Genomic DNA, 25,093 nt, shown 5'->3' with positions numbered 1-25,093 from the left:
TCCCCATAGACTTCATCCCCCCCCTCCCCATAGACTTCATCTCCCCCCCCTCCCCATAGACTTCATCCCCCCCCCTCCCCATAGACTTCATCTCCCCCCCTCCCCATATTCTCCTCTCCCATACTGTCCCCCTCCCCTTGTTCCATAATTACTTACCTGTCTTGCAGCGTTGGCCGGCAGCACAGGGCGCACCGCAGTAGTGGAACTTGAATTTCATGTTCCGGTTTCCGGCGGGACTGAAAGGAAGTGCGCACTCAGCTTGTGCACACTTCCTTTCAGTCCCGCCGGAAACCGGAACATGAAATTCAAGTTCCACTACCGCGGTGCGCCCTGTGCTGCCGGCCAACGCTGCAAGACAGGTAAGTAAAGCTTTATATTCGCTCCATAAGACGCACAGACATTTCCCCTCACTTTTAAGGGGAAAAAAAGTGCGTCTTATGGAGCGAAAAATACGGTATGTTTATGGACATATGTATATTTCATATTATTTTTATTTATATATACATAGATGTATATATAATTTAATTCTAAGTGTATTTTGATATAAATGTATATATATATATTATCAAAATACAGTTAGAATAAAATTACATATTTTTAATGAATTATTTAGTTTTTATAATATTATATTATATATATATATATACGGGTGTCATTTTACTCTAAGTGTATTTTTATATTAATATATATACATATATATATATATACACATATATACACACACATATATTAATATAAAAATTAAGTTTATTTTTCTATTAATATATATATATATATATATATATATGTATATATTAATAGAAAAATAAACTTAGTATGACATTATATACAAGATATATATATATATATATATATATATATATATATATATATATATATATATATATATATATAATACCTTGTTGGAAGTGCACTCACAGGACTCGATACTGTTGCCAAAAATTTGCCATTTATTCAAGCTTCAAAAGTTGATTACATAGTGTCGACGTTTCAGTCCACTAGGGACTTTTTGCCGGAGTGGCACCTTGGCAATAAACAAGACTGGGAGCAGGAGTGCGGGACCCAGCGTGAATTATATATATCTATATAAACGAAAAAGATCGAGAGCACTCAGTGGATTTTATAAATCAAAAATGTATTAAATATAACGCATACAAATTAACGTTTCGACCATCTAGCGGTCTTTATCAAGATCTTGATAAAGACCGCTAGACGGTCGAAACGTTGATTTGTATGCGTTATATTTAATACATTTTTTATTTATAAAATCCACTGAGTGCTCTCAATCTTTTTCGTCTATATTTTTGCACGGAGAGGCACCTGGTAATTATTGGAAGTGATTCATTTGTTTGGGAAGAGTGCCAAAAATGGTTGACATATATATATATATATATATATATATATATATATATATATATATATATATATATATATATATATATATAAAATTATTTTTTTTAAATGTATTAACTTTCTTTTTTTTTTTTACTTTTTTCACCAGCAGGGGGACTGTCAGTTCAGGCAGTCCCCCTGCTGGCAGCACTGTGGACACCTATTGCGGCCATGTGACCACTCTTTTAGATCGGTTTCATGGCCCCTGGGGGTCCTAAATTGCAGAGTCCAGACAGTTCCCCCATAGAAGAAGACAGATCGCCGGCGGGGGAACGGCAGCGATCAGTAAGTATGATGGTTGCTGGCTTCCAATGCTCTGCCTCACTGCTTCAAAAATGTCCCAAATAGGATATGGGTGCATGATGACCACATGGAGCAACCCGGTGTTCTCCGGCGATCCGGCAGTGAGGGGGGTATTACAGCGATGCCTCGGAAGCGATCATGATCGCTTCCAGCGCTATAATTCCCTGCAGACATTCCTTAAGGACCACTTTTTGTCGGACGTACCTGATACATCCTTGGTCGCAATGGGGTTAAGGAGTTAATGAACCAACACGTTTGAAAAAAATAGATAGCTACTTAACACTAAAAAGCATGCAAAGAAATAATATGTCCCTGGGTTTGCAGCAATGATTAATACGCTAATTTGCTCCAAATTTTAAATTATCTTTGAATAATTCTCACTTTAGTAATTAACCCTGTAAGTATCTTTAAAGAGAATAAAAATGCTGTTGAATGGAATAGCAAAGGATTTTGAGTTTTTGTTGTGGAGGTATATCAGTTTAAGATATAACTCAACTTGCGTTGTGTCCCCAAAGTGAGGATATTAGGTCATCCTCTTTGAACTGTGCCAACATTTGTCTGAGGAAAGCAGAGGAAAAAGCCTAATCAGAAAGGGTACTACGTGCTGTTTTTAGAACAAAGATATCACAGAATTAGTGATAATGAAAATGAGAACTTTTATTTTTACAACAGTTTCAGATTATCTGACGTACATGCACTATTTTTAAATCAAAGTCGAGAATATTTTAATAGAGAAAACAATAAGAAATATAAATATATTTTGCTGATGAGGCCATAAAGCTGCAAATGTTCAAAAATATGCAGATGTATATAGATTTTATAATTACACAACCTTTCTATTGGGTGAAATCTTGTTTCACTGTGTTATATTATTCCAACCAATCAAAAACCACAGATTCGAATCCAGTTTGGGACATGTTTTTCTTCACAAACAGATTTGTATGAAGTAGTCATATTTCCATCTTGTCTAGTATAGAAAAATGCTTTGTAATTTTTCTCTTCAAAATACTTTGACCCTATTCCTTGCAAGGAAGACCTAGACCCACAACGCAAATTAAAAAAAAATAATAAACAAACAAACAAATACATTCTGATAGCATTCAAATCACTGGCTTTTAGACCTATCCACACAAGCATTAAAGTATTTTTGCAATGGTAATAAAATTGCCCCCTGCAGTAGCAAAAAAAATTAAAATAAAATAAAAATAAAATTAAAACAAGAAACATTCACACTAATGATAAACAATGCTGTGGGACCTCAGCATAGAGAATATAATGGAAAAACATAGGAAAATCATAATGTGCAATTTAGTCCCCTTATCGCTTAAATTGCACATGGAGCTTTTTTCTATGTTTTTGCATGGCAATAAAATTGGAGAACAATACATTTAGATCTGAAGGTCTACTGAACTATATCCAGATCAGAATAGTCCTTTCTTGAACTACATAATAAATAAACTTTAAAGTGAATAACCCAAGGTGAATCTTTAATGTATGACTCATCTAAGAGGCTTCGCCTTGATGTGGCAGGTGAGCTTACACTTTAATGGCCATTGAAATGATACTAAAAAACATCCAGTTATTTAAATGTGCATAGATTTTGGGATAGTGCACAAGTAACAATGTTTTACATTGCAAGGTTAAAGGGATCCTATAGTGCCAGGAAAACAAAGCCGTTTTCCTGGCACTATGCGTTTAAAACGTGCCCCCCTTCCTAACTCACTCCTTACCTGAATTCAGAGCAGATGTCCCTCGGTGCTGGGTCAGGCTCCTCCCCCACCGACGGGAGAGACCAAGTGCGCATTCACGTCAATGGCCGCACACACATTAGACCTCCCCATAGGAAAGCATTAATCAAAATACTCTGACGCTGGAGGTCCTCATGAAGAGCTTGAGGAAGTTCAGCATCAGATAATGGACCAAAGGTCCGTTTCAATTCTGGAAGCTCTCTAGTGGCTTTCTGGTACACAGCCACTGAGGACAGACTTAGAGCTGCAATGCAAACATATATTTAACATTGCAGCATTAAGTGCAATAGGGACACAGCACCTAGACCACTTCAATCAGCTGAAGTGGTCTGTGTGCCTACAGTGTCCCTTTAAGGGAACAGGGACACTTAGTTTTCCACACAATAGCTTCTCCATTTTGGTTTTCTTTTTGTTAAATGAATCATTACACACTGTAATATGTCATGTGTTATTGTTCATCTGAGGTTGTATTTACCTGCTAAGGAACAGATGATTGTTATTATGTCCTGATATGCAAAAAACATAGAATTCAAAGAGGGTGTACTTTCTTTTTCCCATGACTGTATGTGTGTTTGTATATAAATGCCCACTTTATCTGAATAGTAAATGTCATTGGAATTACACTGGTGGATGTCAGCATGTAATATGTAAATAACCGACTAGCGAGAACACAAATTCATTTTAATCCAATGAAAAAAAAATCTCTTTGTCAAAGTGGGATGCTAATCAGAGTAGTCCCAAAGGCACACATGATTTGCAATATCCAACAGCTAAATCAGCTTCTCAAGAAGAGTAATTAGTTCTGTATGTGAAACATTGTGTTGTTTTGCGTAATAAACTTATTCCTACATAAAATTTTCAGTTACATTGCTGGTTTGCGTGTCGAACAAACTCCCTGGATGAACATACACATTCCACTACCTCGTACTGGGGATATAAGAATTAGTTTGTTAGTTCACATTGGTAAAAACAGCCGTTATTTCCTATATAAAAAAAACTCCAGAACACCATGTTTCTTTGGACATTGTGCTATAAATTATGACTTGCCAAATGGCATTAACCTTTCATTGGGAATAAGAAAAGTATGCTCATATAAGCACGATAGATCTAATATAGAGTTTTAACAGGAAATCTAATGTGAGATTCTGTTTGGTTTCAGTCTGGTTTTCATGGCTTTCCTAGGGAAGAGAAATTATTAATACCCAACTCGTTTTATGGATGTTGATAGGATAAAAGTCTGAGGATTTAACAGTTTCGTACAAGCACTACAGTTTTTTTAATTAATAGAAATATTTAAATATAGCAGAAATAGTGTCAAATATAGTCACAATGTGCAGGGTTTTTGACAACATATTCTAGTAATCACTATTCATCAATTATATTCAGATCATTCCAGCTGCTGTTTTACTAGGTGGCACAGCTCGCCTAAATGATCGCAGCGCTGCCAAATTAACCAGACCTGACTGGGAACTGGACTATGCAGCTGTATTTGGGAAGAACTTGTCACCATCAAGTGGATGGTACATTCCTTGCAAATTCAGCAGCTGACTAAGCACTTATTATTGAGTTGTGAAGTGTTTTCTTAAAATTCAGCATCTTGTGCGCTGTGAAATTCATGACGAATCTTCATGTGTGTCTGCAGAGAGGGTTTAGGATACAGCATAATAAATAAAAAAGAATCTCTGTTTGCCTATAAATTAGGCTAAAGAGGTGACACTATGTCCACCAGGAGCAGTGATGCAATAAGAATCAGAACATTCTAAGAATCAGCAGGTATTTACACAATGTACAACCATAAAACTTCCATCTTTGACAATAACATAAAATAATACTAAATTTGCATTGCTGACTGGTCAAAATATAACCTCAGAATGTTTGTTTCAGCAACATATTAAAATCCTAAAAATAGATGGTACAGGATGGGTTTAATTGAGAAGAGGCAGCTGGCATATATGGTTCTCTTAAAAATATTACAGAACATTAATTACTAGTCACTAATGCACATGCTTATTGATGTAAAACTGTAACATAATTCAGATGTTATAACCATCACAATTTAAAGAAACACTCATCCGAGCATATATATATATATATATATATATATATATATATATATATATATATATATATATATATATATATATATATATATAGCAATAGAAAAAATATACCAGCACTCCTAGGATTTTCAAATGAAGTTTTCCTTTTATTCCAAAGTACAATATTGACGTTTCAGCTCTCCCTCAGAGCTTTCATCAGGACATATATGGTATATGTCCTGATGAAAGCTCTGAGGGAGAGCTGAAACGTCGATATTGTACTTTGGAATAAAAGGAAAACTTCATTTGAAAATCCTAGGAGTGCTGGTATATTTTTTCTATTGCTGTGCATGAGCTACCAGAGCACCAGGTACTTTACAAATAGTGAAGAGTGCAAGAGCTGTCTGCATTTATATATATATATATATATATATATATATATATATATATATATATGTTTGTGTGTTAAGGCGGAGCCTGTAGTTGTGGGAGGGATTAACCGGCTATTTAAACTCTAACCTACCTCCTATCATGGCCGACATCAAGTCAGACTCCATTGGCGTCCACTTCTGGTTCCGGTCAGCACCTCCAGTTGTAACAAAAAATCCCTACAACTCCAAGCCAACACCAGCACCAAAGTTGAAGGGCTCCAACCAGCCTGATTGCCCGCCGCCGGCGCACCCAGAGCAGGCACACTTCCGGGTCTCGTGAGTACAGCTCCCCCCACCAACGCACATCACACTAGTTTTCCCCCTAAACTACCAATCACTCCTAACCAGTGTACCTCCTCATTTTCATAGAATGTCACACGCTTCGGATATAGCCGAGGATGTCTCCCTACCCAGCACCCCAGCCAGAATCGCAAGCCCAACCAGACCGAGTACCCCTGTCGAGAATTTAGAGACAGCAAGTCCAGGGTCTCTACGCTCATGGACCATACCTAAGATAGCAGCCGAACTCAGGAGACGTGGCGTATCATACCCAGCCACAACTCGTAAAGCGGAACTATACCGCCTCCTGAATGCCAACCCCGACACCCTGAGACCAGGCATCAGCACACAGGCAAACGATGGAAGCACGCCTGGAATCCAGGCCACAATGTCCGCCCTTCTTTCTTCAGTTAACCTCATCAACGAGAGACTGGAGAAACTGGAAAACCAAGTGGCCATAATCACCCCAGCGGCTATCCTTCCCACTATACCCCAAACTTTACCTCAAGCAGGTAACATCACTAGTACTAACCCAACACCTTCACATATCATCACTCCTGCCCACTTAGTACCCCAAGCTACTAAAAAAGACATTTTAGAAGGAAAAGATGTCAACCTGGTATCACTTCTCATAGCGTCCCAAGAGTTAGTAGAAAACAAGGCGTACTGCTACGGGGACGTGTCGGTCGTACTCAAGGCTAGGGACCCCAGACTCAACAAGAAGCTAGCCATCCCTGACTTCGTGATAGCTTTTGGCCTGTTCAGGGACGTCATATGTTCTGTCTTCCCTCAACGCAGAGAGGAGCTGGATCTCTACATCCACAAATTGGTGGACCTAGCTAACAAGTACGGAGGCTACTCCTTCTATGATTATCATAGGTCATTTTCGGCGAAGGTGGCGGAGGCACTGGTTCAGTTTAACATACGCTCAGACTGGAGCCAATTAGACACGGAACTGTTCTGCCACCACTTCGCTGGCCTCAAGCCTCCGTCTTGTGCCATTTGTGTATCAACCGCACATTCCACCAATTTGTGCCCTTCCAAACTGAGCCAACCCTCCACTAGCCACGCAGAGGCCGCCCCCAGCAAAACAGAAAGGGTACTAAAAGACAAACTGGGCAGACCCATCGTCTTTTTAGGCAAAACACAGGTATGCAACAACTTCAATGCTGGAGGTTGTAGCTTCAGTGCTTGTCGGTTGTTGCATGTCTGTTCCCTCTGCTTTAGGGCACATGCAAAGTCCATGTGCCCTAACCGGCTTTTCCCGAGACAATGACTCACCGAAGTTAACATTAGCAATCTCACCTATTACCTCTCCAACCACCCCTCCCCTCACTTGGTCGAGTTCCTCACCACGGGTTTCACTAAGGGATTTCACACCGGGCTAGTGGCACTCCCGGGGGGAAATCTAGAATGCATAAACCTGCAGTCAGCCATCCTAGACCCCCACACCACCAACACACTGCTCATAGCAGAAGTCAATCAAGGGTTCATGATAGGCCCCTTCACACAACCCCCCTACGTCAGTTTCAGAACCAACCCAATTGGCATTGCAACTGGGAAATTTAACAATAAAAAACGCATGATCATTCTCTGCACCTCATTCATCAGTGGTTCCTAGCATTAATTCTTTAAAATACCATCCAGCGAATTTTCGCTGCAGTATGCCACAGTGGACAACGCCATGGGAGCAATTTTGAAAGCAGCACGCGGCGCCTGGTTAGGGAAAACCGTCATCGCTAACGCTTTCAAGTTGCTACCCATACACCCGTCTCTGTGGCATCTGCATGGGGTCAAGTGGAAGGGCCAGTACTACTTCGCAACACGTCTGACGTTTGGGGCCAAAAGCAGTCCCAAACTGTTCGACACGTTCGCTGAAACACCGTGCTGGCTCCTGCTAAACATTTGTGGCTGCCCAGTGGCTATACACTACCTGGATGACTTCCTCACGGTTGAGGAACCTAACTGTATTCCACACAGCATTGACAAAACTGCTGCTTTTTTCTCTACACTAGAAGTCCCCCTGTTAAAGGACAAAACTATAGGTCCCTCTACAGCCCTAACTTTCTTAGGTATCCATCTCGACTCCACATCTATGATAGCTAGCCTACCCGAAGAGAAAGTTAACCGCATCTCAAATGAAATCACATGGTTCACGCACAATAACAGTTGCTTCCGCAAAGAGTTGCAATATCTCCTCGGCTCTCTAAACTTCGCAATCCGCATAATACCACAGGGCCGCGCATTCGTTTCACGCTTACTACTCCTCCTAACGGAAGCCCCTCACGACAATTCGCCCATACGGATCAACGATAACGCCAAGGCAGATTTACTGATGTGGGGTAGGTTTCTCTCCTCCTGGAACGGGAGATCAATGTTCATACACCCTTTGGATGAGGAATCCCCAGTCATACACACCGATGCGGCAGCGCACACAGGGTTCGCAGCCATATACAAAAACCAATGGCTCCACGACTCATGGCCAGCAGAAACGTCAACATTACAGGCCTTTAAAACTACATCCGCGCTATTCAAACTTTATCCGATAGTCGCAGCAGCACACACTTGGGGCTCATTGTGGAAGGGAAAAGCAGTTAAATGCCTTTCGGACAACGAAGCCACTTGTGAGATCATAAACAAAGGCAGGTCCTCTTCCCTAGTTATCATGAGGCTCATGAGGAGACTCACATGGCTGGCAGCCACACACAATTTTCACTTGGTCTGCATACACATCCCTGGTAGAGAAAATATCGCTGCTGACGCTCTCTCTCGCTCCAACTTTCAGACCTTTTTCAACCATCACCCCACGGCGGCCAACCAACCCGAGCCAACCCCAACATTTCAGGACCTGATATTGGACTAACGCTACTAAAACGACTTGCACTAACCCTGGCGAAATCCACGCTGTCGGACAACACCAGAAAGGCTTATGATAGAGCTCTCGTTATTTTCTCTAGATTCACCACCGAATACAACCTAACAAACTCCTTTTCTATTGACACAATAATAGCTTTCACCGCTCACTGTCACTCACGCCTCGAGCTGGCACATAACACTATCAAATTGTACCTCACGGGAATACAACATCACTTGCTCACTTTATTTCCCTATCACAAACCGTTCATGTCGAACTACCTTCTGAAAAATGTCCTTAAAGGCATACTCCGCACAGACGGCCCACCAACTACGAAAAGACAACCAATTGATGGCTACAAATTCAAGGGTCTATCAGATTTGTTAGATTCCAGCCCGTTCGAACCCAGTACTAATCACGTACTCAAAGCAGCCATGTACATCGCTTTTTACAGGTTCTTAAGGCCCAACGAATTCACGGTGAACAGACTAACCAGTGACAATGGTTACATCAGAATAAGGGATATACACAAAGTAGGGGACCACTATGTTCTACTCCTAAGACAGTCCAAGACGAATCAGATGGGCCCCCCGATGGAGATCCCATACTTTCCGACCCATAATAAATGGTGTCCGGTGTCAGTTCTGGATACTTTTTGCCTATCACTCAATGACCAACAAAGCTACGCACCGTTACTCACTATTTCCAACAAACCTCTGACTACAGCCAAAATTCATACACTACATAAGAACCCTGGTGGTCAGACTAGGCTACGACCCAATGTCCATCACAGGGCACTCATTTAGGATTGGCGCCGCTTTAGCCGCATTCCAGCAAAAACGTCCCCGTACACATCATTTTTTTCTGCATATTTTCTGTGTGTATATGAAAAGGCTGCAGATCTGGTGTCTGCAAGTCCTCCCCTTTTTCAATACTAGGGATCACAATAGCCCCATTTTTGTCAGGACAGACCAATTTTGGGATACTGACCTACATTCTGATACCAAGGAACTGTCCTCGTGTAGCACAGCAAGAGTGCATCATTTCATGTGCTGGAGCTGTGCAGTGAGCACTAGGACCAAGCAGCACTCTCAGCATGACACTGTAAGTCGTGGGCCAGCAATGGGGCTGTTTGTCCGCCTGGTGTGCTGGATGTCTCCTAAGATTTTCCAGGCCACGATTTGTGGGTGTGACCAGTGACATCACTGGCAATGCCCCCTAGAACACACGCCCATCCATCCCGATTACTTACAAACCTGTTTTATTGACAACTGGGGAGGTCTTTCGCCACAGACTTATAAAAATTGCGATACCTACTTTAGTTAGCCCTTCTATAGACTGTAAAAATAAATGAATAAATAAAAATAGACTGCAGACACAATGAACTTCAGCAAGCTGAAATGCTTTATATGTTTGAAATATCCCATGTGAGTTTTCTTTTATAAAAATTGAATGGAGAAGTGACTCACCAATGTGTTTTTATATATCTAACTAGCCATGGCATCACTCATTGATGCATGACTGTGTCCCGTTTTCCCATACCTTATCTTGTAGCCTCTTCTTCCTGTCCTCCACATTGGTTTTAGTAGGTAAGGTTTAATGAGTTACATTGACATCACCCAAATACTTACTAAAACTCTGACACACTAAAACTATATCTGGACAGTTCAGTTCTAAAACACTAGCACTACATACCTTACTTTGCCCCATGATTTTATACTTCTTATATTCCATTGCACTCAGTGTCTTACTATTATAAATTAATGAAAACATCACATTTTTAGTTGACCACAAGGTGGTTGCACTAATTAGTGAGCCAATCGTATATTGATATTGCAGACAACATCGAAAAAGCTATTAATATGACTTGCGTTATGGTGTAATGGATAAAACCCTTGAGGACACAGCTTCAGAAATAAAAGGTAATCGTGATGAAATATTTCCACCATGTGTCCTTAAAGCTCCATGAAGTGGTCTGGGTGCCAGGTCCCCCCTAGTTTTAACCCTGCAGCTGAAAACATAGCATTTTCAGAGAAACTGCTATGTTTACACTGCCGGGTTAATCCAGCCTTAATCCAGCCTCTAGTGGCAGCCTCCAGTGTCAAATAAGATCCCCATAGGAAAGCATTGAGTAATGCTTTCATATGGGCGGGTTTGAATGTGCGAGCGCCTCTGGCCGCGCATGCGCATTCGGCTCCACTCGGGAGCTGACGTCGGTGGGGGAGGAGAGGTCATCATTAAAGTAAGTGGCTGAAGGGGTTTTAGCCCCTTTAGCGCCGAGGGAGGAGGTCCCAAGGGAGGGGGGCACTCTAAGAGCCTATAGTGCTAGGAAAACGGGTTTGTTTTCCTGGCACTATAGGATCCCTTTAAGGGGTTTTAAACACATTTGCCTGTTACAGCATATTGTATAAGAAAACTATTTAGAGGTTTTATTGTTTCTGGTGGTTTTATTGTTTCTGGTTTAACAGAACGTGTTAAATGTGAATACATATAATTCATATCTATAATCCATGAAAATGTATGTCACCTTGCTTAATAGAACACAAACAGAACATCATCTTAATATTGGATAAAATAAAAGAGGACGGTCATTGGCTAAAGCAGATGTTACAGCTGTTGTTGCATGTGTGTATGACAGCCCAATAATCTCATTCTTTTAAGCATAATATAGATCAGTGTGATTTATTTGTATGTCAGCTGCCCCAGGAAGTATGTAATATAACATTTACAGTGTTTGTGCAGACAAACTAAACATGAGGCAGCAAGTATTTCAACCACAGACCTAAGAATACAATTTTATTGAATGATAACACGTCGGAAATGTGATCTATGTTTAATTTCAGTATAGAAGCAAGGTCAGAAAAAGACTGAAAAGAACATGTTTGGGGGGCAGGGCCGGACCGCCATGTGAGCTGGCCGCATGTCAGCACAGCTCCTGCAATTTATGGGGTTTATGGAAACATAACTTCTGCAAACATTCACCCAAAACCATGAAATTAACGTATGGCTATGTAAGCAACTACTGGGGCTACAGATTTCCCCTAAACTTGGTGTTTTAGAGATCCTAAGAAGAAATGCAGATTTTGCGTCCAGGAGTGCAGTGGACAACCGCCACTTCATTCTCGTGCCTTAATGCAAAGCAAGGGCTCCCTGAATACCATCTCTCTGGTCCGTTTCCCCCCCCCTCCCCTCCCCTATGGACCGGTGGGGGTTATCCCGGCCCCCCCTAATGACTCCGAACCTGTCCTCAAAGGGGCCTGTGAGGAGCTCGCCGAAGCTTGTTTTCTAAGTCTCAGGATTCCCCCATATCTTCCTTCTGATCGGCATTACCCGCATGATTTTCGCCGATCCAACTCTGCCCATGTGTTAAAAAGGAAGCCGCGGCTGCATCCATATTGCTCAATCAATTTGTGCCTCTCGCATACCTTGTTACTTTGTTGCTGATTGCCGACGGAGCTCTTCTATTTGATTACATGTGTACCGAACCTCTCTTGCTTGATCCTGACTATGCTGACCTCTCCACTCCCAGACTAGGAACAGACATCACCACGAATTCCTCCATTCCAACATATTCTAAAGGGAACCATATTCCACACTATTCTTGAAAGGACTTCCATGCTCGTCATCCAAAGAAAGCAAGATATGTTCTCCAGTTACTTGATTCATAATTGCTTCAAGCCTTATGTTTATTTGGAAGGATAAAAAGGGACTACACTTGTCTGCCCTTTGGCTTTCAGTTACGCCTAAATTGCACTATTGGAAGTAACCATTCAGCGGATTACTCTTTTCTAATTTAATTCATATATTTTCCCAAAGCAGCATCTATTTGATTTTGTGTTACTATTGAAGTCTAAAGGACATTGTTAGTCAATCCTAATCAGGATCCACTTTATTTATTTTTCACCACTGAAATCTAATTATATCTGTGAAGCAATCCCAAGCGGGATCTATCTTTACTTATGCATTATTATTTTCAATTCATATTGCTGCAGAGGATTATTAAAGTGGAAACACCAACATTCAATAAATTGTATTTTCTTAAAGTGACGATATCAAATTTATTCTTTCATCTGCAGTTATGTTCCGAATTAAGTTTTTCTAAAAGTATCACATATTGATTGAGTCTAGAAAATGGAACCAGCAGAACTTAATGTTCAAATATTGTCACTGACTCAAAGAGTTGAATTAATAACACAAGGAATGCAAGATCTACAAACTACTAATGAAAGGCTCCTTAATTGTATAAGGAAGATCCAAAATCAAATTGTTACAACCCCACCTTCTATCTCTGCTCATCAAGACTCATTTGAAGCTGTTGCTTGCTACCCTGAAACATTTCTTTGTGATCGTTCTAAATACAGAGAATTTTATAATTCATACAATTTACTATTTGCTCTGAAACCAAGGTCCTATTCCTAATGACAAAATAAAAGTTTATACAGTCATTTTCTTTCTAAGGGCTGAACCAATGGTTTGGGCACACACTTTTCTGAAAAACAACGACCCTATACTTTTTATATGAGGAACCTAATAAGCAAGCCACTGCGGATATTAAAATGAGGAGTTTTACACAAGGTAAACGTCCAGTGGAAGATTATATTGCAGAGTTTAAAAGATGGGCATTAGAAACTCAATGGAACGATATTTATTAAAAATAAATTCAGTTTAGGTCTCTCGGATCCTGTTAAAGATGAACTCTCACATACTGAACTTCCACCGTTATTGGACGACCTCATAAAATTCTCCATCTCCATTGACAGGAGTATTAGAGAAAAACGAGCAGAAAAAGCTACCAATCCTTCTATTATGAAAAAAAAACTACAAGTCCTTCAAGAACCACTGGCAAAACACCCCACTCATCTGAACCTATGGAGTTGGGTGTATTTAGAAATCCTTTCACCCCTGAAGAAAAAGCACAAAGAAGAAACCTTAATCTTTGTATGTACTTAAGGCTTCAAAGGAACGTCTCCTGGACACCTGTCCTCTCCTAAAAAATTCAAAAATGGGGTAAGAAAAAACTTGAATGCAACATATTAAATGCATCTCCTAAACCAACTCCTCATTGTGTTCTCTCTAACATTTTACAGTGGGATCTAGAAAGGATTCAAACTGAAGCTATAATCGATTCCGATGCTGCTCAACTCTAGTTTAAAAAAATAAAATTCCTTACATTCGAAAAACTTCCTTTATCTCCATTAGAGAAGTTCATGGTTCAACCATTTCATCTGGTCCCTTTAAAGATAAAACCATCCCTCTAAAAATGACTACTGAAATGAATCATAGTGAATATTTAAAATCGGACATGGTGAAATCACCTTTATTCCCTGTCATACTTGGCATGAACTGGTTACAACTTCACAACCCTCATATTCAGTGGTCTCCTATCTCTGTACAATTGAAGTCCAAATTTTGTTATGAAAATTGTTATCCTCATCTTTCTCTACTTCAAATTATTGATGTAGTAAAGATACCTGAACACTATAATGAATTCAAGGATGTCTTTAATAAAATTGAAGCAGAGTCTTTACCTGCCCATAGGATATATGACTGTCCTATTGATCTTACTCCTGGAGCAGCTATACCTATTTGGCCTATATATCCACTTTCTGAACCTGAACTAAAGACTCTTAAAGAATACCTAGAAGAAAAATCTGCGCAAAGGATTCATTAGACCATCTACTTCTCCCTCTGCATCTGCTATATGCTTCGTCAAAATTAAGGATAAAACTATTCATCCCATCATTGATTACCGTGTGCTAAATTAAAGAACTATAAAAAATAGATATCCTCTTCCATTAATTCCTGAACTGATTGAACGACTTGAAACAGCAACTATGTATACAAAACGTAACCTCTGCGGAGCATACAACTTAATCAGAATAAAAGATGGAGATGAATGGAAAACTGCTTTTCGTACAAGTTATGGATTGTATGAATATCTAGTAATGCCATTTGAACTTTGCAACGTTCCTGACACTTTTTAACACTTAATTAATGATATATTTCGTGACCTCTTGGACATAATCTATCTCAATGACATACTCATTTATTCCAATAACCTTCATGACCACAGAAAACATGTAATTTGGGTTCTTTCAAGACTACGTGCACACAGTTTATATGCTAGACCAGAAACATTTCTTTTTGAAGTATCGGAAATCTTTTCTTGGATATGTCATTACACCCCAAGGCATAAAGATGCACGATTCCAAAATACAGTGTATCCTCAATTGGCCTATCCCCACTACAGTAAAAGAAGTTCAAAGTTTCTTGGGATTTTCTAATTTTTATTGCAAATTTAGAGCAAGGGCACTAAGATGGCAGACGCCGCAGCCCCTACAGCATCGGCTTCACCAATTAGAAAACGGTAGGGCACCATGAAGAGGGCTAATTGCAGAGCCTGCTACCTACTCTGACCGAGGCTGTCCCAATGCTGAACAACCGAGGTCTGTGTCTAGGTCCTGCATCCACCTAACTGGACCACGAGCCTTGTGGAGTGGAACTCCCCATCACAGCCCTGCTCCCAGGAGAGTGGCTCGTCGACGAGAGGTTAGCCTCTTTGGGAATACCGATCGTGACATCTTAGAGGACCGGATCTGAGGGCATTGGCTATTATCATGATCAATTCATCAAGCTATTACTCTGCACATACACTGTAGACTTTCTGCTCAAACTGACTATACTAAGCTGGGTTGATGCTCTAAGCTTTCTCGAGCTCCAGAGGTTTCTGTATTTTTCTGTTATCCTGATTCATCACTACTAAGATTTAACATGTTTTTTTTCTTATTAGTTTTCATTATTAACTACCAATTTTTGCACATATTCCAGTCTAATTGACAGGTACTTGTCCAGGAACTCAGTCTTAGCATAAGTCATGTAGCCTATGCCTGTGAATATCTGTGATGATATGCTTACTATCAATGCTTACCTTGTTTGTACTCTTGTTCTCGTTACAAAAAAAAGTGCAGTCTATCATATTCCAAGCTGGATATTATTTTATATGACTTCAGATCTTGTGATATCCATGCTGTATCGATGCACAACAATAATAAAGGATTATTTAAAAAAAAAAAAAAAATGTTTGCCCACCACAGAAAGAAAGATCATTTTGCTTTAAAGGGTTTATTTACTAAAAAAGTGAATATGCCTAATTGCCAGTAAACCCTTAGATATGTGTTACAGCAATTTAAATTGAAAAAAATCAACACCTCTTCTTTCTGAGATTAGCGATCCCTTGAGACTTTCAACATCATGTAAAATCCCATAGGAAAGCATTATTAATGCTTTCCTATAGGGGAAAACCTAATGCCAACCTAAGGCCATTTCCGCTCATCCCCCACCGGCTGACAGCTGACCATATTTTATTCTTGCACATGGTTTGATAAATATATGTTTTTATACATCCTGTTATCTTGATTAAAGACTCGCTGATGTTCTAAATATTAAGTAAAAAAAAAAGATTTTTAAAAGCATTATACACTTTCCTTTGAATGATCCCCAATACGGATATCTAATCACCTCATCCTTCACACATGCATATCAAGTATACTTTAGGTTAAAAAAAAAAGTGCCACTGATGGCTTCAGTCACTATAAACAAAATAAAAGTTGAGTAACTGTGTTTTAAAATTTCCATGACGGTATATCCCAGACACAGTGACATAATGGTGAACAAAAAACACAGTGTGCTAGAACAAGGTTTAGGTGATCCTACCCCTTTCAAACACAACGGTGTATAGTGCAGCGCTTAAAAAAAATCAAGGCTTACCTATACGGCATTAAGCATTTTCATATATGTACCGAAAAAAAGATAAAAAGAAATATACAATGGTACAATATCGTTTACAATTGATTTTACCAAGCGCCCGAGTATCACACATAAAATCTAAATCTATGATTTAGTTAGACAATTGTCTATCAGTTTCAACCCTCCTTCATATTTGTGCTGCCGACCCAAAACAGATATTTTTATATAAGAGTACGCTATTGCTGTAATGGATCCAGTCAACACTTAGCAGGAGAGGCAAAAAAAACCACCATAAGTAACTGAAAAAAATATTTTATTATTGACTTGGGGGTTGGGGGTATTTTTTGCTGGTAAAGTCCAGTTCAGGGCACACACATTGGATTTGGAAGGCACACAAACCCCAGCTGTTTGACCCTTCCCAAACCCGAATTCTAAACACTGCAATAATTGGCTATTCTTCAACCGCTACAACTGATTCTAGCCTTTTGCACTTTTCCAATCAAACCTCTAGATCTCAAAATGAGTTCTAACAATAAAGAATACCGGAATATCTGCCCAGTTGCCATCTGTGAAGTGGTAGTGGCGAGTAGTGCAGGATTGCATGTGGAAAGTGTAATAAAATAAAAACTATTTAAAAGTGAATGTTCTATTTAAGCCACTATATTTTGTGCAGTGTACTATTTATGTCTTCATCTAAACCCCAAATCAGTCTAGGAGATGAATGAGGTGATATCTCTATTGTTTCTATAGCAATTCAGACACAACACATGAATGCCCAAGTGTTCATCCCATTTCTTTTCTTTTTTGATTAGGGATTCGATGTAGAAAATGCCAAGTAAATGTCAGCTCAAGCCAGAGGGTGCAAACAAACAATTTATATTGTGAGTGATGGAAGGAAGGAAATCCTTCGTAGATAAGTAAGTAATCTGCAATGCAACAGTCAATGTAGCGAATGTATAGGCAAGTTATGGTAATCAGCTTGCTTAGTTTTATTATTATTATTCTACCAATGCTGATAAGGGGATAACACACAAATAAAATCGAGTATTTTCTGTAGCCTCTGATTTATAACCACATGGCTCTGAGTCAGTCTGCACAACTCCCACTTTCGTCTGATGACCTGTAAAAGCCAGACTTTGAATAAGAAAAGTGAATGGGAGCTCCATATTGTGAACTTTGGCAAATGTGCTTTATTTTTCCTTTTAAACGTTCCTTCAACTGTTTGCGGGTAATTCATTTGAACCTGTCTAATGGCACCTGCAAGCACTCTGTCTGCTTGAATTGATTTTCTTGGCTTTATATGCAACAGATATAGGCTGCTCGTAAAGCATTGCTCCAGAGATTGCTGCCGACTGACCTAAAGCGCTATTTCCCATTGTATGTATCTGCTCTGTCAATCCTACATTGACTCCAAGACTCCAAACAAAGCACTCGGATCCACGATAGTGACACATACTCCATCCCTATGTCTTTACACTGCAAGAAGAAATGTGCTAGGTTTGTATTTCCTCTCAATTACCACAACCCCGTAATGAATCACACACACAGCTCACTATCTACACTGCTCTAGCTAATCATCACAACTGTACAGCCTACAGGAGATAGATTTTCTAATCATGTCTGTATCCACATCCCTTCCTCTGATCCACTGGTCTTTACATTGTACAGTTAAACGGTTTTGTATGGATGGATGGGTTTTAACCACATACATGGAATTAATACATTGTGCTTACCAGTGATGTCACAAGCATTTTGGATAAGCAATATGTAGATGATACATTCTGGGTTCATCAGGCTTGCAGTGGCTTGTAACTTTTAAAGGATTTGAAAGTGATTTCCCGACAGACAGACAGAGATAGATGGGATAATTCCAGCTGACTGCATTTTGCATTAAAATCCTACCGAACCACTAATGTCACCAAGACCATTTGATCTTAATGAAGTGGGCTGGGTGTAGTGGGCCTGTCATTTTAACCCTGCATTGTAAAACACTGCAGTTTTGTAGAAACAGCTAATTTTATATAGCAGGGTTAAACACAGCTCCATGCAACTGCAACTCATTAAAAAAAAAAAATGTTTTCCTATTAAAAGCACTGTTAGCGTCCACATAAGAAGTTTCGGATTGGCTCTCATCACTGGAGGAAGTGATGCATCCACGATCAAGTCTCTGGAAGGGGACATGTGAGCAGTGATGTCATCTATGCTAAGCAGAATTTTCTGTACCAATGCCTTGTCTCTTTAATTTATATATATATATATATATATATATATATATACACATACATATATTTATTATGTATGGGTGCGCTTAACACTAAAGCATTAAATAACAGTGGTAACAAAAGGCCAACGAATGCAGAGAATTCAGAAAAGGACATGAAGAAGTTAAAGGGACACTGTAGGCACCCAGACCACTTCAGATAATTGAAGTAGTCTGGGTGCTGTGACCCTTTTGCACTTTGTGCTGCAATGTAAAACATTGCAGTTAGAGAACTGCAATGTTTACATTGCAGTTCTAAGTCTGCCCTCTGTGGCTGTCTACAAGACAGCCACTAGAGGGCTTCCGGAATCCAAACGGACTTTTGGTACGTTGTCGGACGTTGAACGTCCTCACGGACCTCCAGCGTTAGATTTTCCCCATAGGAAAGCATTGAAAAAACTATTGGCGCGCATGCACATTAGGTCTCCCCCGCCGGCTGACGTCGGCAGGGGAGTAGCGTGGGCAGAGCCTGACCCAGCACCGAGGGACCTCGGCGCTGGATTCAGGTAACCCTGCTGGAGGGGGACCTATTAACCCTATAGTGCCAGGAAAACAGCTTTGTTTTCCTGGCACTATAGGATCGCTTTAAAATAAAAATTATTACCGGTATATAGAAATGTAACGTTATAATGATGACATACATTCTTCCAAACTACATTTCTTACATTGCCATGTTGAAGAGGACTTTATGGGATATCTGCAAATCCCACTGGCTGACAGATATGAGCTACACTCTAGTCTGGAGTTCATCAGCTGCAAATCCAGGAGATGCTCATCAAAAAACAACGTGAAAAATATTTTGCAAAAAAGTTTTTAAAAGAATTAAAGATATTAATGACCTTATTTATAGAGTACAATAAATTGTGGGCTATTAAAAAATGCAGGAACCCTTTAATCTGTCATTGAAGGGGTCTAAAATCCTGAGCTTTGCCAAATAATGCAACGAATACACTCATATCTCACATTGGCCTTGATTACATTTGCTTCGATAAGCTTTTCAAATGGTCACAATCATATATATTTGACGATATATCATTTGAAAAAAGAAAAAAAAAAAGTTTTTCTAACTGATTGTGATAATTTGAAAAGCGTATCCAAAAGTAAATTGAGGCCATAGCTCTTTCATGTCACTTATGTCTACTGCATAAATAAATAGATACAAATTTAGTATCTAAAAAGGAAATGGAACCATTGTTCTCAGAGAATATAAAGCTGCTGTGTTAAAAAGGCTTTCCTAATTGTTCATAATATGAGTCATAAACACCCCCTGGTGGACACAGAGCAAAAAAACAACAACACACAAAATACATTGTAATGTGCATTTGAAACGGATTCGCAAATTTGCCTTACTCTGTCATTTTGCCTATTCTTCAAGGAAACAGTCAACTTTTACATTATAGCATTTAGTTTTCAATGCAGTTTCTGCAATTCTATGCTTTCAATTTGTACATGTATCACTTAATGGCTATTTGTTACCACTCTACAAGCAGTAGCATTAAAATCAGTGGAGATATGGCCATTATACTGGGTATGGTATACAAAGGGTGAAAAATATCTACTGTGATGGCAAATTTGCTACCTTATGTGCAGAACTAGTGCATACAACAACAAACATCTAAATTACATCAAATTCCTGGGTCATAGCAGATTGCCATTTATAACAGCTTATTCTAATAAGACCCAGATACCAGTACCCCATTAATATATATGTTTGACCGCCAGCAACAAATACCTTTTTTTTTTACGGTTTTAAAAATAACATTATCTACTACATGATTCAATTAAGTCTTTGCTGTGGGCAGAGCAAGTAACCATATGCAGTCCCACAATGACGCATGTCAAGTATTGTAGGTAATGAGATGGCCATTGCGGGAATGTAATAATGTGAATGCACTGCAACATAATTAGAAATTATATCTTAGAGTTTATATATAGCAAGAGCTTACTTCTACAGTAATATCTGGGAATGTCCAATCTTATTGAGATATTATCTGTGTAATGTCTGATGTTTGCATGTATTGTATACAAATCAAACATACATTCTTTTACAGGAAAGTGGGTTTAATTACTCTGTAAATGGCATGTTTTTTTTCCCCATGTATAGTTTTTCTTAAAGGTATTTTAAAAGTGTACAAAACATAAGAAGATAATGTTAACAGGTATGGCAGAGATACAGTGATCAATGACTGCCTCAAAAAAGTACAATGTTGACACGCAGAGAAATTTACAGATTCCAAGTTGCCGGACAATTTTGTGATACAAATGAGAAATAAAAGTTACATAAGTGCCATCAACAGTGCTGAAACTAAAGGCTATGACATTAAGGAGAAATGTTTTACGTAACAGGTTTTAGTAAAGGGACTCTATAGTCACCTAGACCACTTCAGCTCAATGAAGTGGTCTGGGTGCCAGGCCCCCCAGGTTTTAACCCTTCAGATGTAAACATAGCAGTTTAAGAGAAACTGCTATGTTTACATTGCAGGGTTAATCCAGCCTCTAGTGCAGGCCTGTCCAACCTGCGGCCCCCCAGATGTTGCTGAACTACAACTCCCATGATTCTTTTAATTAAACAGATAGCCAGGGAATCATGGGAGTTGTAGTTCAGCAACATCTGGGGGGCCGCAGGATGGACAGCCCTGCTCTAGTGGCTGTCTTCCTGACAGCCGCTAGAGGCGCTTCTGCGATGCTGGATGCGAATATCGCATTCAGCGTGCAGAACGTCCATAGTAAAGCATTGAGAAATGCTTTCCTATGGACTGTTTGAATGCGCGAGCGGCTCTTGCCGCACATGTGCCTTCCGCTCCACTCGGGAGCTGACGTCGGCAGGGGAGGAGAGGGCACCGGCGCAGAGGGAGCCCGGCGCTGGACTAAAATAAGTAACTGAAGGCGTTTTAACCCCTTCAGCGCCAAAGGAGGGTACTAAGGAGTACATAGTGTCAGGAAGGCCTCAATTTAATAAGCTTTCCAAATGATTCAATATTGTCAGAAAAAACTTTACAAAGCATTTATCTACAGATGTCATCATTAAATTAAATGAGAATTTTGTAAATAAACCCTTACAAAAGTTTTCTAACATAATTTAATCATTTGGAAAGCTTATTAAATAAAGGCCATAATAAGGCTACATTGAAATACGTTGAACATGGTGCAAAATATATTACTTAGCATGAAGAGAATGTACCAAAGATTTTTTTTAAGTAGCTCTATCACCTTCTGGGGTCTTTGCCTATTTTGTAAAGACCCCAGATGGTGACTGCTCCACTTGTGTTCTGGCAGTCAAGATGAGCAGGGGAAGGGAGCTTTTACTTACCTAAACTTGCCCTTCGCGGGCACCGTCATCTTCTTCTTTGAGGTTGAGGAGCCGATGTCAGCAGTGTACCCATACCCATGCGCTAGAGTACAACACTGAGGTCTATCCTCAATAGAAACAGCCCTTGCCCCCCTCAGCTGATGGCTTGGCATGGGTTGACACAAGGTAGCTCTGCCTTTTGTCATGCGTAAGAAAAATACATAGGACAAAGTAGTCTTTTATGATTGGGTTGAAATTTCAATGAAATTCCAACAGTATTTTTTGAACATTTCATAAAGATTTTATTTTTATGAAATAATAATTTTTGGGAGGGTATGGAGGAGGAGACAGAGGTACATTAAGAATTTCCAAGTGAAGAAGAAAGAGGAAAATCCACACAGTCTATTTACCTTCCCAGTCTTCACATCTCCAGTCAAGAGATGAAGACCTACAGGGCTATTTAAGTGAGAATTGTTGGCAATTCAAAGTAAATTCAAACTACAGACCAAAATAGCTGAACTGGAAGAAAAGATCACTTGGAGCATTTTTCAAAACCAACTACTTTGGCCACTGTAGTAAAATATCCCTGTTTGTTTAAAACTATTTAAAATTTTCACCAGTATCTTCAATTATTTTTGCTGAACAATAAATTCCCCTATTAACTGAAATTCTGATAATAAGGCCTCTGGAGTTTCCCATGTCAGCATAGTATATTGAGATAACCACCAGCTTGGGCACCAGCAAATCAACAGTCACACTGCCAGCAACTATACTCAAACTTTTGATTGCTAATTTGATGTATTTGATGTATTTTCCTAGATATACTCAGTTTTCCCATTAATGTTTGAGGGACTGTTAAAGGACCACTCTAGTGCCAGGAAAACATACTCGTTTTCCTGGCACTAGAGTACCCTGAGGGTGCCCCCACCCTCAGGGACCCCCTCCCGCCGGGCTCTGGAGAGTGGAAGGGGTTAAACTTACCTCTTTTTCCAGCGCCGGGCGGGGAGCTTTCCTCCTCCTCTCCATCTTGATCTCGACGTCATCGGCTGAATGCGCATGCGCGGCAGGAGCCGCGCTCGCATTCAGCCGGTCGCATAGGAAAGCATTTACAATGCTTTCCTATGGACGCTTGCGTGCTCTCACTGTGATTTTCACAGTGAGAAGCACGCAAGCGCCTCTAGCGGCTGTCAGTGAGACAGCCACTAGAGATTTTGGAGGCTGGATTAACCCTCATTATAAACATAGCAGTTTCTCTGAAACTGCTATGTTTATAAAAAAAAGGGTTAATCCTAGAGGTACCTGGCACCCAAACCACTTCATTAAGCTGAAGTCGTCTGGGTGCCTAGAGTGGTCCTTTAATATGGAAGCACAGGCATAACAACAAATTTGAGAAATACAAGTTTCAAGTCTTTTGATGTATTTATGTTTTGTCACCTTATGTATGAATGAGGCAGAGTATTACAAAATGTACAAAGTGAAATGGTACTTAATGGTGTATTTGGTCTTAAAACAAAGCTATTTATTGATGCATTGCAGTCTGTATGGCATCCCATCAAAACCACAATTGCAACACCGGATGGAGGTTCAGCATATGGTTTATTATCCAAAGGGGAATCAATCATTTTTCACAAATATTAACTTACCTGAGTGAAGTATTTTCCATCTTGCTTCAGGACTTTCATGGAAAGATCCAAGATCAATCGCAGAAATTCCCAAGTCGAATCTGGTTAATGAAAGCAAGAATGTGATTCCGACCACAGAAAAATTCAGAAACATTTTGCAGCAAAATGATTTCCATAAAGTTTTCACTATCCCACACAAGTTCCAGCTTACTATGATATAGAAAATATACATCACTCAGCCTGAATATGACAATCTCCAACAGTGTGTCTTTTGATCAAAATCATTAGAGGATCTCTCCTCCCAGACAACTTTCATTTAGGATTTTTGAGAGGGTACAAATAAACGCAAGCTTACATTAGCTGCATCACAAAATTCTGCAGATCAAGTAAACCCCCCACATTTTGGCCAGTACAGACTTTCTTACTCTGCACAAGCTGGCCAAATCAGACCATGCAGACAAATGTGTGCGACTTGCTCATCATACACTTCTCAAAGAGCTGTGTTATCAAAGTTTCTGAGAGGCGATTTCCCAAACAAGATGAGTGTTGATCATGTCTGCCCACCTGTACACACAAACTGAACAGACAGATCTAAGTGCAAGCACACTCCCAAACACCCCGCAATTAGTAGACGTTTCAACTTCCACTTCGAACTATAGTTCAGACCTCAGACACCGAGGGGGCTCATATAAAGAACAATTCTGGGGAACCTTAAAGGGACACTCCAGGCACCCAGACCACTTCTGCTCATTGGAGTGGTCTGGGTGCCAACTCCCACTACTCTTTTTTTTTTTTATAAACTGCAATAATTACATTGCAGGGTTAACTCCACCTCTAGTGGCTGTCTATTAGACAGCCCCTAGAGGTCACTTCCTGGGTTCTAGCACAGGAAACCTGTGCTAGAGCGTCGCTGGACGTCCTCACGCTGTGTGAGGACCTCCAGCGTCGCTCAAAACCCCATAGGAAAGCATTGAAATTATTTTTCAATGCTTTCCTATGGGGAGACGTAATGCGCATGCGCGGCATTGCCGCGCATGCGCATTAGGTCCCCTCGGCCGACGCAATGAAGAGGAGGAGCGTCGCGGAGGCGAAGACAGAGACGAAGGACATCGCCGCTGCCTCAGGTAAGT

The 25,093-nt window shown here is 40.0% G+C and overlaps 1 protein-coding gene across 1 annotated transcript in view; it reads right to left on the bottom strand.

The window, feature by feature from the left end:
• SMS (spermine synthase) overlaps positions 1–25,093 on the bottom strand; it is a 128,374-nt gene that overhangs the window by 30,640 nt on the left and 72,641 nt on the right. Inside the window, exon 9 of the mRNA XM_063450271.1 lies at positions 23,985–24,064. Coding sequence (XP_063306341.1) covers positions 23,985–24,064 — 80 coding nt within the window. The remainder of the gene's footprint in view (positions 1–23,984; positions 24,065–25,093) is intronic.

Source organism: Pelobates fuscus, chromosome 1 (genome assembly GCF_036172605.1).
Source record: "Pelobates fuscus isolate aPelFus1 chromosome 1, aPelFus1.pri, whole genome shotgun sequence".
NCBI lineage: Eukaryota > Metazoa > Chordata > Amphibia > Anura > Pelobatidae > Pelobates > Pelobates fuscus.
Note: the sequence above shows the minus strand (reverse complement) of the source record. Positions and strands in the feature narration are given on the sequence as shown.